This window comes from Platichthys flesus, chromosome 11 (genome assembly GCF_949316205.1).
Source record: "Platichthys flesus chromosome 11, fPlaFle2.1, whole genome shotgun sequence".
Classification (NCBI taxonomy): domain Eukaryota; kingdom Metazoa; phylum Chordata; class Actinopteri; order Pleuronectiformes; family Pleuronectidae; genus Platichthys; species Platichthys flesus.
The window spans coordinates 18,341,006-18,354,006 of NC_084955.1; the positions used below are offsets into that span (position 1 = coordinate 18,341,006).

A 13,001-nucleotide genomic window follows, 5' to 3' on the forward strand; every position below is an offset into this window, starting at 1 on the left:
CCTTGGTGCTCAGGTGTATCTCTGCCCTTCAGCCTGTCTGCTGTACAGGAATGTGCGAATGTGTGAGGTGTTTACAAAAGTGGTCCGTACCACCAGAGAGTAGGGGGGGGGGGTGTACTGTTAGATAAATAGGACGTGTGCACAGTACATTTTTGTAGTGACACTCGAGGTGAAGCTATTTAACTCTTAAAAAAAGCTTCGTTACACACAGGGAGGATTCAAAAAAAGCCAGAATGAGTCGAATGAGTACGGGGTCGGAGACGCTTCACTTTGGTGTCGCCCACCATTCTCTGCAGTGGATATGGCGTCACTGGAAAGTGTAGGAGTCGAGAAACTTCACCCATGTAAATAACGTCAGCGCGAAGCTATAGGTAGCGTCACTCAGTTCAGAGAGAAGTATACGTGTATATTAAACAGGTAGTTTTATTTTTCAAATATGCCCCGAAAAAAGCCATTTAGCAACAAGCAGAAGAAGAAACAGCTGCAAGTGAAGCGCGAGAGGAAGAGAGGTAACTACATCTGCCGCTAGCTTCACCCTGTTAGCGTTAGCACTTAGCTAACGGTCCGCGGAGCACGGCTAACACCAAACGTGCTTCGCTGGCTATTTGTGTGTGTGTGAGTTTGTGTGTCTGCGGGGCTGATTCGTGATTTAACTGACACTTTCAGCCGAAGCACGAGAAAGTTTAACACGTAAACCATCGCTGCTGCAGGTTCAGTGTTAGCTAGCGGTGAAAACAAGCCGCATGACACTACTCGAACCTGCGCTGAGTTGATGACACGGACCTGCCTGCGTGTGGCTGAAGCGTTCAAATGACTGTTGTTAGCTAACGATACAAGTAGACAGAGAGACAGCCCTGTGCGAGTGAACTGTCACCCTCACGTTATGTTCACCTCCTAAACCACTTAATGGAGATCATATGTTGATTAAGAGATTCTCAGGAGCTGAATATGTGTTAAAGTGATTTTATTGAGCATTTTAATGTTCTTAACCTTTCCCTTGTTTTGTGCTATGAAGCCCATGACAGCTGCTATACAAATAAACGTTCCCTCATTTTATACATTTCATTAAAAAAAACCTTTGATTGTCTTTGAAATATTCTTTCCTATTTCTTAAACTGCAGACTTAATGCTACTTAGAAATCACATTTCAGCATTTCGTTAATGAGTCCAGTTATACCGCGACAATGATCCATTTGGAATGCAGTTGTTAAAACTAAAACAAGCCGACAATTGTTTTTCTTGACAGAATTTTTAATTAAAGACTTAATTTATGTAAGATTATATAGAATCGAGTCTGTTTTGAACCCAGACTCGATTTGGACTCAGTAGAGGCCATTCATCCTCCAAGGACCCTTTAAAACGCATTTAAATAAACTACATCCAGATTTTTATTTGGATCTGCACCAAATCACACACACTCATAAATATCAGTCCCCTAAATTTGCCTTTTAAAGATCCATGAACGATTATCTTATAGGCAATACAAAACATACAAACCCCTATATTGAAATGTTAAAGACAGTCAATAAACGATCCTAAATCTGCCCCCTGTTTCCGATCCACACCAACATTTTAATGGGTTCTACCCTGGGCAAATGCCTGATCGTTTTTCAAGCGTAAAAGGCAACCAGGTCCAATGTCGATGTAGATCTTGGTATCAATGTGTTATTCCTGGTATTTGCCCAACACTTCCAGGTGACACAGGTTCTGGGCCAAGCAGCCGTCATGCGAGCGTGGAACGAGGAGGAGAGCGACAGTCGGATACCTCAGACAGTGAGACCACTGATGTTAGAAGAATGAACCAGCAGCCTTCCACTAGAGAAGGTAGATATGATCCCAACAGGTGAGTTGTCAGTACCATTAATAATACTCACATTGATTCACTTTCATCTGTGTCTATTGTGATATGATTTTTTTATATATAAACCTAAAAAAGCATACATGCTTTGCAGCAAACCACACATATAAAATTTATATAATATTATTGCTTTTATGATCTGTGACCCATAGTCTAACAAAGTGTTAATACCCCCTTCTTACTTTTCTCTTCAGGTTCCGACTTCACTTTGAGAGAGAAAGTAAAGAGGAGGTGGAAAAGAGGAAGAAGGTGGCCATGGAGAACTTCTTGACGCCAGTGTCAGATAAAGAACTAGAAATCAACATCGATGACATCTATCCCTCAGATAAAGGTCTTGCTGTTTTTCAAATGCTTACCACATGACAAGACTTAAGGAGATGAGCGGAGTAGGGGAATGGAGTGTGGGTCACCGCTTGACACGCTGAAACTTGATTATCCACTGCTAGGTCTTGGTTTCCCACGACGGCCGCCCTGGAATTATGAAATGACGCGAGAGAACCTGCTGAAGAAAGAGGAGAAGTCATACAGAGAATATCTTGAAGATCTTCACTCCAGGAACCCACTTGGCTCCCTCAGCCACTTTGAGCACAATCTTGAGGTAAGTAACTTAACAAACAGGATGCACTCTTAAGAACATTTTGATTATTAAAGTCCTAGACTGTGGAAACAGTTGTAGGACTACCACCATTTTTTGGGTTTTTCAAGCATCAACATTGTCCCAGGGACCTAAAATTATAAGGACAACGGTGATAACTTATACATTTAATTAAGGAAACATGGCACTTACTACACAACTCCATCCATTGCATTACATGACAAGGAATAAAATACAGATCAGACCTTACCAATTTTCTGGTGAACCAGGATCAGTTAAATTCATAATTTCTTCAGTGTACCTGCTTCCATTTTTTTTTTATCCCCATTGTCTTTTTTTCGGTAGAGAAAAGTTTAAAAAGAGATGCCTGTAAAAATGAATCAGCCTGCAGTCTCAGTTTGCTACTTTAATCTGAAAGATATAAATGTTATATAGCGTATAACTCCAGGGTGAACGATAAACTTAATGTTTAATTCCGGTTGCATCATGAGGAGAATGGTAAAAATTAAATGACTTGTTTTTCTCTGGGAACCGAGTTTCATCAAATCGTATCTCCATGCTGTTCCATTGCTCAGGATGTGAAATGATAACATTGTTTTTCAAAACTAAAGAAAACCCTGCTGATCATTTAATTGTGTGTGGGCTGAGCTCAGGCAGCACATCACAGCAGACGCAGCGCTATATCAGTTGGTGATGTAATAAGTGACTGATTATTCTCAAGACGATGGGTATTTAAGTGGTGCAGAGGATCAACATGATATCAGGTGGAACACATATGAATACACTGCATAATTGAACAGGTTATTTTGTCTTGAGGGCCTACCATTGATTTTATATCATCAACATAGAGAATACTTTAAATGTAATAATAAATATCAACCTAAAGTAGTTTTTTCTTTTTGAACATTCTTTCATAATGAACTGTGATGCTGAGAAGCACAACAGATATTTGTAAATTCATGAACCTAACTTTGTTTTTAGCAATACTAAACCTAACCCTACTTCCTTTTCCTTTTCCTTTGTTTCAGACATGGAGGCAGTTATGGAGAGTGTTGGAGATGTCTGATATTATTCTGCTCATTGTGGACATCAGGCACCCGGTAGGTGATTGTTTTACCATAAGCCTTCATAATGAATCCGGCCACTAGATGGAGACACAGTCAAGATCCATGTCCAAACCTGAAATGTTTATTATTTATAACATTTTTACATGCTTATTTTTGTGCTGAGAGGATAGATATATACTCTTGTTCCCTTGGTAAGAATTTAAAGTAATAACACATTTGACCAAAGATGTAAGTCAGGGAAATAATCTAAAGTAAACAAGAATATTATCCCTCCTTTTATTAATGTAAAACGAAATGTTGTTGGGTCTGAATTAATAGAATCAAATTGTATATAAGAAGTTGGGTTTAGTGACAGCAAAACTTGGCCCGTATTCTTAATGACAAATTAAAGTGTTTTGGAAAAATTTGATCGTTCAATCAGCAGTTCAATGCAGCAGCGTCTCATATGTTATAGACTGTTAATCAAGCACTGTTTATTCTATAAACTACTATTTACTGCATACATTTATTGTTGTGATCTTGTTAATGAAGTGAGGAAAATGGTTAGATAGTCTACTCTGTTCAGTGTGTGTTTTTGTGTGTGTGTTTGTGTGTGTGTGTGTCTTTAACAGAAAGTAATTTCTTCTCAACAAATCACAAGTCTCGTGCTCCTGTCACTTTATTTCTAAGTCTTATTCTCGATTTACTTAATGTGGCGTGAATTTAGTTCCAGTTTCTAGTTTCATTACTAAGTTAAAAACGGCAAAGCTGATCTTGAGCCTATTAATAATGACATGATGTAGTGGTTTATTTGCCGAATGACTCATAATTACTATTTTAACGAGGTGTGTCCTCATGTGAACCTCCTAGGTGCTGCAGTTCCCTCCAGCCGTGTACCACTACATCACAGGAGAGCTGCAGAAGCAGGTGATGCTGGTGTTGAACAAAGCCGACCTCTGTCCTCCTCCACTGGTGATCGCCTGGAAACACTACATGACCTCTCAGTTCCCCCACCTGCAAATAGTCTGCTTCACCTCCCACCCTGGGCAGCCCTACAACACAGGTGAGGAAAGGGAGAATACAGGGAAGGGAAAAAACTGGATTGTAGTTTAGCCACAGAAAAATACAACATCAGACAGACATTAAGAATACCCATCTATCTCTCTCTCGCTCTGCTGGTTTATAGTCCTCCAGAAGAGGAGGGTGAGAACGAAGGCTGACTGGAGGCATGGTGGAGGTCCTACAGATATCCTGAAAGCCTGTCAAGAGATCACAGCTGGGAGAGGTGGGCTTGTGCTCTTCATCTAGCATACTTATCATTAAGCATTTATAACAGCGCAGGCATTAAGTTGTCCACATCTCGTCACAGTTGACCTTTCCAGCTGGGATAAGAAGATTAAGAGAGATGCTGTTTCTGAGAGACCGAATGGGGACCAATCGGATGAGGCAGCGGAGTCTGTGCTGGTGGAGCATCAAACTGACAGTGCTATGGAGATGAGCAGCCCATCACAAGAGCTCTACAAAGATGGCGTCCTCACATTGGGTTGTATAGGTATGAGACATCCATGTGTTAATTGAGCCATGTAACCAGGTTGACCGAGCAAGTTATTCAAACAAATCCAACGAAAGTTTCTCGTGAAGAAAGACGAATATGAAGACTTTAAGTGGGATTTTTCAACTGTCTTTTTATAGTAACACCAGATAATTACAGCCTGACAAAAGATGTAAAGCAAGTAATACAATCCAGGTTGTCTGAACTGTTCTTTACCTTTTTAGATTTAAATTTGTATTAGCAAACTGAGCTGAAGACCATTATTTGATATTAAACATAAACCCATCCTGTTTTTTTTCTAGGCTTTCCAAATGTTGGTAAGTCGTCTGTAATAAACACCCTGGTGGGGAGGAAGGTGGTGAGTGTGTCCCGAACACCAGGCCACACCAAATACTTCCAGACGTACTACCTCACCCCGACAGTGAAGTTGTGCGACTGCCCCGGACTGGTCTTTCCCTCGCGTGTCAACAAACAGTTACAGGTACGAAACTCTGTGTTCTGGAAAGCAAATGTGACTCTGAGTTTACTCGCCTGTTTAGACTCAGTGGAAACGTAATTGTGTTGAACAGAGCATTCACACAATTCTGGTTAAATTGGTAATTGATTTCTTGCCCCCCCACCACCTTATACCAGGCTTATTTTGTGCAATGACTCCTCAACTTTTCAGTCTTTTCTCTTTTTGGATACAACCTTGCCATGTTCAAAAATTATTTTAGATCTCTGTTTGAATTTCCTCATTGAGCCTTTTCTTTATACGTCATGTTTTTTTTTTTGTTTTGATCTCGGCCTTTGTTTAATGCTTTGATAGATTCTGGCAGGCATCTACCCAGTGTCTCAGCTGCAGGAGCCCTACAGCTCAGTGGGTTATCTGTGTGAGAGGACCCCCTTCCTCTCTGTTCTGAAGCTCAAGCATCCCAGCTTGCTGGATAATAAACCCCATCTTGGAGACCAGGGATCAGAGGGGCTAAGATGGACTGCTTGGGATGTGTGTGAAGGTAAGATGAGTCACTGACATACTAAACATCTAATGTTGTGTGAGGTTGTAAAAGTTTGTGCCACCACTTCTTACCAGCCCCCAAGTTAATTGGCACTTATCGATTGTAAAATATCATCACATTTACCATACACATCAAAAAGAAAATTCCCTCTATGAGACAGTGAAGAGAGTTTTGTCATTCTATCTTTTTTCGTCTCATTAAAAAATCCTGTTGAAAAACCAAAACAAACAATTAGTATTTATTTCAATAGTATCTGACACGTCCATCTTGTCTTCAGCACGTAGTCTGTTTGGTGTATGTCTTTAGTTACAAAATATGTTCTTACACCAAAAAAAGTGTTTAAAATATTCTAAAACCGCTGGATACAGTAGTTGTTACTGAAACAGGTGTAAATCTTGGAATCTTTTGTATAATTGTCTGCCCCAGATTTTGTGCTAATAGCATTTTGTGAAATTATCTTAAAAAAAAATTAAGTTCCCTTGTTCATTTGAATGTAAACTCATTTGGATGCATTTCTCCATCGCACAAAGGAATAAGCCATATTATTGTTTGGTAACACAGATAATACTTGTTTGCAGAATTTCCCCAATGTGTAAAACTGTCACCAAGACTTGTCTCTTCCATCACTTTTTGCGTTCTTTAGCTTGGGCGGAGAGGAGAGGATACAAGACTGCAAAAGCAGCTCGCCACGACGTTTACCGTGCAGCCAATAGTCTCCTGCGGTTGGCAGTTGACGGCAGATTGTGCCTTTGCCTCAGGCCACCTGGCTACAGCTGCCTGAAAGGTAAAGGATGCTCTCCCATGACTAATGGTTTCAGCTTCAAGTGTATTTGCAAAGTTGAAACAGTAGGTGGGTAGAATTGATTTATCATGATGATTATTTATGGTCTACAGAGCATTGGGAAAATCACCCAGACCTACCGGAAATAATGGCTCTACTGGGAAGGATGACCCAGGAGGAAGATGGCGGAGACAGGGAAGATGAGGAGGAAGGAGAGTCCAGCTCCGAGCCAGAGGAAGAGAGAGACAGGGATGCAGACGATGATGAGGATGGGGATGATGAAGATGAGGGGATTGGACAACCAAAACCGAAGGAAGAAAAGCCATCTGGCTTCACTGTCAACATGTACAACGTCCTTCGAGAAAATGAGTGTGAGTGATACCGAAAGGAAAGATGAGCAGAAGAAATGAGTTCCTGACTTTTCCCCGGCAACCCCAGTAAATTTCTCATTCCTTCTTTTTCCAAAAGCTGCATTCCTTCTCATTATTTCTTGCGCATCCACTCCATTACCTTCTCTGTACATTAACATGATCGATTCTAATGAATTCCCCGTCTCCTCCCTATAGTAAACAGAGCATATTCATGTATTCCATAATGTGCCCATGCTCTGCTTGTTCATAGATGAAGCTTCTTCATGAATGTTGCTTCAATGATTGCATTTTGATTGGTTAGATTATATCTTCTTTCTTTGCATTGACTTCTGATAAGACAAACGAACAAGTAAATTCCCTCAGCCTGAACTAATCAACCAACCAATACCTTTATTGATACGTGACCTCACAGCTGTGATGCCAAAAGAGAGAATAAAAAAAGAAAATGAATCCTAGGCACTGTCAACAAGATGTCATTGACTTGAGCAGCCTTTTGGCTCTCACAGCACCTCGAGATTTAAGACCTCGACTCTAAATCATATTTATTGAGCATGCTATGTCTCAACTTTGGTTAAAGGGTGGATTCCGGGAGATAAAAACAATTTTAGTTACACTTTTTTCAGTTAGCAGTATTACGGCTCAGTTAGACGTTCATTTATTCGTTCTTTTTTTAATTAACTTGATTTTGATTTAGATTATTCTGTATCTGAAATTGATATTTTATTTGGTGTGATTCTAGACAATACCCAGGTCATTTCAATACATTTCTTGGATGCGGGGAGGGGAAGGAGTGTTGCGTTGCTGGACGAGGCCGTTTCAGGAATTTAACCTGTAGTGTTTTAACTACTACAAATATTATCCATAGATGCTTACAGACGTTTACAGTATTTAGTGCAGGATTTGGCTGCAACCATTCAACACGTTCAATAGCTAATGGCAGCACAGTGGAACTAATAGAACATTTGTTAAAGGGATAGTTTTACATTTTGGTGTATCTGTTTATTGACTTCCTTGCCAAGTTAGATAGGAACATTGATCTCATTCTCCTGTCTGTACGGCAAATGTGCAGATAGAGACAGTAGACAGTTAGTTAAGCTCAGCATTTATGGGCGAAACTGTTTCTTGGAACCAGGCATCCATGTATTAACTTCACCTGACTGAGCGTTAGAGGCACTGCAAGCTGTGGCTGAACGTTCTCCATACAGACACGAGAGTAGCATCAATATTCTCATCTCGGCTCTCAAGTGAATAAGTGCATTTAACAACATGTTGAACAGTTACTTTAACAACAGAGAGAGAGACTCTACAGCTACAGTAACCAAGACAAGGGTCAGATTGAAGCTCTGGTCCTGTAATGCTGTTGCAACCTGCAAATGTTTCTCATATTTTTTTTTATCTAACTGTCTCTTTAGAAAAAAACAAGTAGAGCAGCAACGAAGAAGAAGTGATTTCTGTTATCGGATCTTTACATAGATTGTGTGTAGTTTGTCACCAATGCCCAACTGGATATCTTCAGCAGTATCAGTAGAATTTCTGATACTGGTATCTCATCTCTAAAGACAAGTTGGACCGGTCTCTCTCACTTTATCTCTCTGTGATCTGCTATAGCCCTGCTACAATCCTGAGTGCTGTAATATTATTATTGTGTGCTGCTGTCGTACCTCATTCACATGGGAAGTCTATAGCACAGTGCTGTGTTACTATGTAATACATCACACTGCAGCCACATGCAATCATGTCTACCATTGGTACAATGTTAAATCAGATACTCAACACTACCATATTGTTATAAACACGACAGATGATTGGCCGTGTTGATGTGGAGTTTCTTTTGTTGTTTTGAACTATTAAAAGTGAGTGTATCTGGAGATTATGCTGTGAAGGCTTGAGGTGTGCTCAGGCTACTTGCTGCCTTCCTCATTTCATTCCTACCATACCTGATGATGATGAACTGGACTGCTTTCTGCAATAAAAGAAAATAATCATCGAGAACCGTCTTTGGGTTTGCAAGTGGGCTCTTATTGTGTTTAATTATATCTTGTTTATTGTCAGGGAAAGTCTGTTCTTTCAAGGTCAAGCTGTCTGCAACTCATTTTACTGGAGAAAAAAGTCAAGCACCCACAATGCCTCAAGTAACTTTAATTAATTTCTAATGCACGTAATCCCGGTTTAAATTTTAGGTTCTGTACTTTTCCTTTAATTAATTTGACTAAGACATAAAGGGGGGTTTGTGAAGTGGATGAGCTTTGTCAAACTAATTACTGCACTTGCTATACAGCCTGAATGTCAAGTAGATGTTGAGATATAATTAATAACTAAAGTAAAGTTGTTCTAAATATTTCTACACATGGGCACATTATCATTATCTCTTTTATGGCGAAGAGGTTATGGGATAGACTCAAACCTGAGTAGGAGTTGCAGAAAATAAATAAATCAATATGAAATAGCTTCAATGTCATAAATCAGATTGAAAAAACATTTAAAGACTCCCATATTTCATTAATAGAAATACTTGGTATGCACTGAATGTGATTTGTTTGTCCTCTAAAGAGGCCTTGAAACGCTTCTGCACAGGGAAATGTTGTGATTCTGCATCTATAACAACAGGATTTGTTTATCCAACACTTCTAATGGTCAGTTTAAAGTCATGTGTCTTACATGACTTAAAAAAAAAGCAGGATATGATCAGTACAAAGAAAATGTCTCAAACATGACTCAGAGGTTTGTCCACTGCGCCGCTGCTTTTATTAACTGTGAAACATATGGAATAAATTATCACCTCTCCCAGCTTCTAATAAATGTGTTTCCATAGTCATCTGGTAAAAATGTGAAACATATCCCTGAGATTTACGTCCAATTTGAAGGCTTTATGTCAGTGTTATTGTGGGATGACTGAACTGTGTTTATCTCAATTATTCACAACTGTCGACGCCTTTCCAACCCTCCTGTCAGAGTGGATCTGGCTGCTGCCACAGTATTATCTCATTAAGTGTATTGTGACCCACTGGGCACCTTTCACGAGGGAGCTGAGACAGTCTGATGATAATCACCGCTGAGGACGGCTATAATCATTATTTACGGGATGGAAGTGGGTGGAATTCCCCCCGTTTTGCATCATTTGGATTCAATGCCAACTTGCGCGATACTTGGAGAAGCTATTTGCTGACTAGATAAACTCTGAGGAATCATCACAAACTGTTTCCAAAACGCAGCCGGATCCCCTGGCTGCTTTATTTCCCCTTGCTAAAGCTCCAACTATGTTGTGGCCCTAAAACCACGTTCGGCGATAATTGCCCCCAGACAAAGACCCCAGATTTACTGGTGCGTGACACTGTAAATTTCTAAACTGTTAATTAAATTCTGCTGTTGTGCCCATGTGGTTTGAATTCACTCTTTTCTCTTTATTCCTCCCCCTTCTTCTTGGAGAGCTTTCTCGTGACGCAATCAGGTTGTTGTAGGGACTCTTGCACTCTTTCACCTTTCGCCCCCCCCCATCTCGTGTTTTGCCCAGTGCGTGCTCCCCGCGTGACCCCAGCTCACATGTGGGTGAGGTCAGGCGGTAATGAATTGGTTTCATATGAGAGCCGGAGCATAGGCAGAGCAGAACAATTCATTAGTCTGGGTTTGTGTGCTCCCCTGGGCCTTAACATCACACACACACACACACACGTGGAGACACACATACAGGTGAGGTATGGGTGAGAGAGAAGTCAAGGTACAAGTGTGTTTGGAAAAATCAAATTAAATACAGTCTCCCACCTGACTTTAAGTCCCCATTAAAGTGAATTAAACTTCTGCTGTACATCTCATCCGGCAGGTACACATCTGTGGTCACTAGAGGGCTATGAAAGCATGGCTCTGAATCTGAGCTGCAGTTAATGGTCAGGTGCATTCAGCTGATTGTGCACATGTGAATAATGTCTGGTGTTAATGGGGTTGTATAATACCAACAACGCTCTGTTTTATCACCTTTGTAAAAGCTGTTTTGTGAGCGCATGCTGTCACCGGCGGTACAACAGCTCTATCTGTGTGTGTGTTCGGACTCGTTGGTCTCACAGTGAAGTTTTCCTGCAGTTTTATTGGATCGTTTCCTCTCTCGTGTACCTCGGCAGTGTAGGTGAATCTGTTCCAGAAAATCCACGCACTTTTCCCTGATATACAGAGACCACACACACACAGACACAGACACACACACACATTGATTTACAGCTCAGGCAGTTGTCCTCACCTCTGCCCCCCCCCCGGTTCACGTCCTGATGCTCCAGTAGCGCTGTGGGGGGTGACGAGGCTGGACGTCCTCCTCGGCTTCTTCTCTGGGTTGTTTTTCCACAAACATATGACTGACAGGGGAGGAAAGTAACAGAGCACATAACTTTTTATAGTTGCTACATTTCAGATGAGGATTAAGCATTAAATAAGACACAGTTTGTGGTGCGGTGGTTGAGGCCTCTAGTCACATACTGTTAGTGATTCCACCGAACAGACATTCCTAAACTTCGGCCCATTAATCATCTCACGACTCATCGGGGTTCATCATGTGACCCCTCAGAGGAGTGGGCCGCCTGGTTAGGAACCAACTAAACTACATAGCTGTTTTGGTAAAAAGCTTCACATTTATCCATCAGTAAGACTTAAGAAGCAGTATTTGTCACAGGGTGTTTTTTTCTGCAGAGTACTTTTACATATCCTTATGAATAGGACTTTAGATGTAGGTATTTTATTTGTAATTTGAGTATTTTAGATTCTTGTATTTGTACTTTTATTTAAGTAGGGCGAGGGCTTGGTCCACTGATATTAATCCAGAATGGCACTCAGTGGAGCGTATACCTCCGCCAAGCTCCAACAGTCCCCTTGTGCCCATCTTGCAATGTTGAGAAAGAAAAACAAAATCCTGTTCCAGGTCTTTCTTGGCCCATAGCACATCTTTCCACCAAGTTTCAGGGAAATCCATAAAGGTGTTTTTGTGTAATCTTGCTTAGCTTTTAGAATCTAAATATTGGTGAAGTTTTGGCACAGATTTAAGCTCCATTCAGGTTAAATCTTTCTTAGTCAGTGCAGACATGTACAGTTAAAAGAGATAAAGAGCTCATGCAGGTGATCGCACCACACCCATATTGCCACAAACCGAGCACAATGAAGAAACAACAGACTCTTTTCTTTTGGCGCTCAGCACTTGGCAAACTGTCCCAGCGGCACGTCAGCGTGGGGGGAACTCAGAAACAATATTTGCCACAGTGAGCATTCAACACGATGTGGACAGAGACGCTTCTCCCATATTCCCCCTGCAGAGACTCACAATATGGCAGCTGGGTTTGTTTGTTCAGTGGACTTGAGTTTGAGTGTGGAAAGGATCGGCTCGCTGGTGAGATGGAGCTCTGTGAAACACAAAGCACTGCCAGCACAAACTCAGAGGGGCTCAGTGTTTTATAGCTCATTTATACTGTCAATAGGTGTGGCTTTGTGTATTTAGACTGTGTGTGTGGGTCTGTTTGTTTAAGTGTGTTACTAGTCCGCACGATGTAAATCATTACTTTAAGAGTTGAAGACAAATTTTAAAGGTCCGGTGTGTACGATTTTGGAGAAAGGGATTTATTGGCAAAAATTGAATATATCCTACTGATGTTTTCGCTAGTGTGTTTCATTTAATTTGTATAAATTGCTGTTTTCTTAACCCTAAAATGGACCCTTTATATTCAAATACTTTATACTTATATAGGGAAATGGGTCCTCTGTACAAAGGCCGCCATGTTTTTATAGTCATCCAGACTGGAGAAACTAAACACCTTTTGAGTTTTTAGGA

General features: G+C 40.8%; 1 protein-coding gene across 1 annotated transcript; it reads left to right on the forward strand.

Annotated features, from left to right (window-relative positions):
* Positions 1-308: 308 nt before the first annotated feature.
* Positions 309-9,198, forward strand: gnl1 (guanine nucleotide binding protein-like 1). The gene is made up of 12 exons (XM_062399951.1): positions 309-509; positions 1,696-1,843; positions 2,053-2,189; positions 2,305-2,456; positions 3,482-3,553; positions 4,370-4,562; positions 4,686-4,784; positions 4,869-5,051; positions 5,354-5,532; positions 5,860-6,046; positions 6,693-6,833; positions 6,944-9,198. The coding sequence occupies exons 1-12, from the start codon at positions 437-439 to the stop codon at positions 7,207-7,209; spliced, it is 1,830 nt and encodes a 609-aa protein (XP_062255935.1). The 5' UTR covers positions 309-436; the 3' UTR covers positions 7,210-9,198.
* The last annotated feature ends 3,803 nt before the right edge of the window (positions 9,199-13,001 follow it).

What these genes read in the sequence shown, in the direction of transcription:
- gnl1 (XM_062399951.1), top strand. Translation starts at nt 437, where the DNA reads ATGCCCCGAAAAAAGCCATTTAGCAACAAGCAGAAGAAGAAACAGCTG. An exon ending in GGTAGATATGATCCCAACAG is followed by an intron (nt 1,844 to 2,052) that starts GTGAGTTGTCAG and finishes TTTTCTCTTCAG; the next exon opens with GTTCCGACTTCACTTTGAGA. An exon ending in CCTCACATTGGGTTGTATAG is followed by an intron (nt 5,052 to 5,353) that starts GTATGAGACATC and finishes TTTTTTTTCTAG; the next exon opens with GCTTTCCAAATGTTGGTAAG.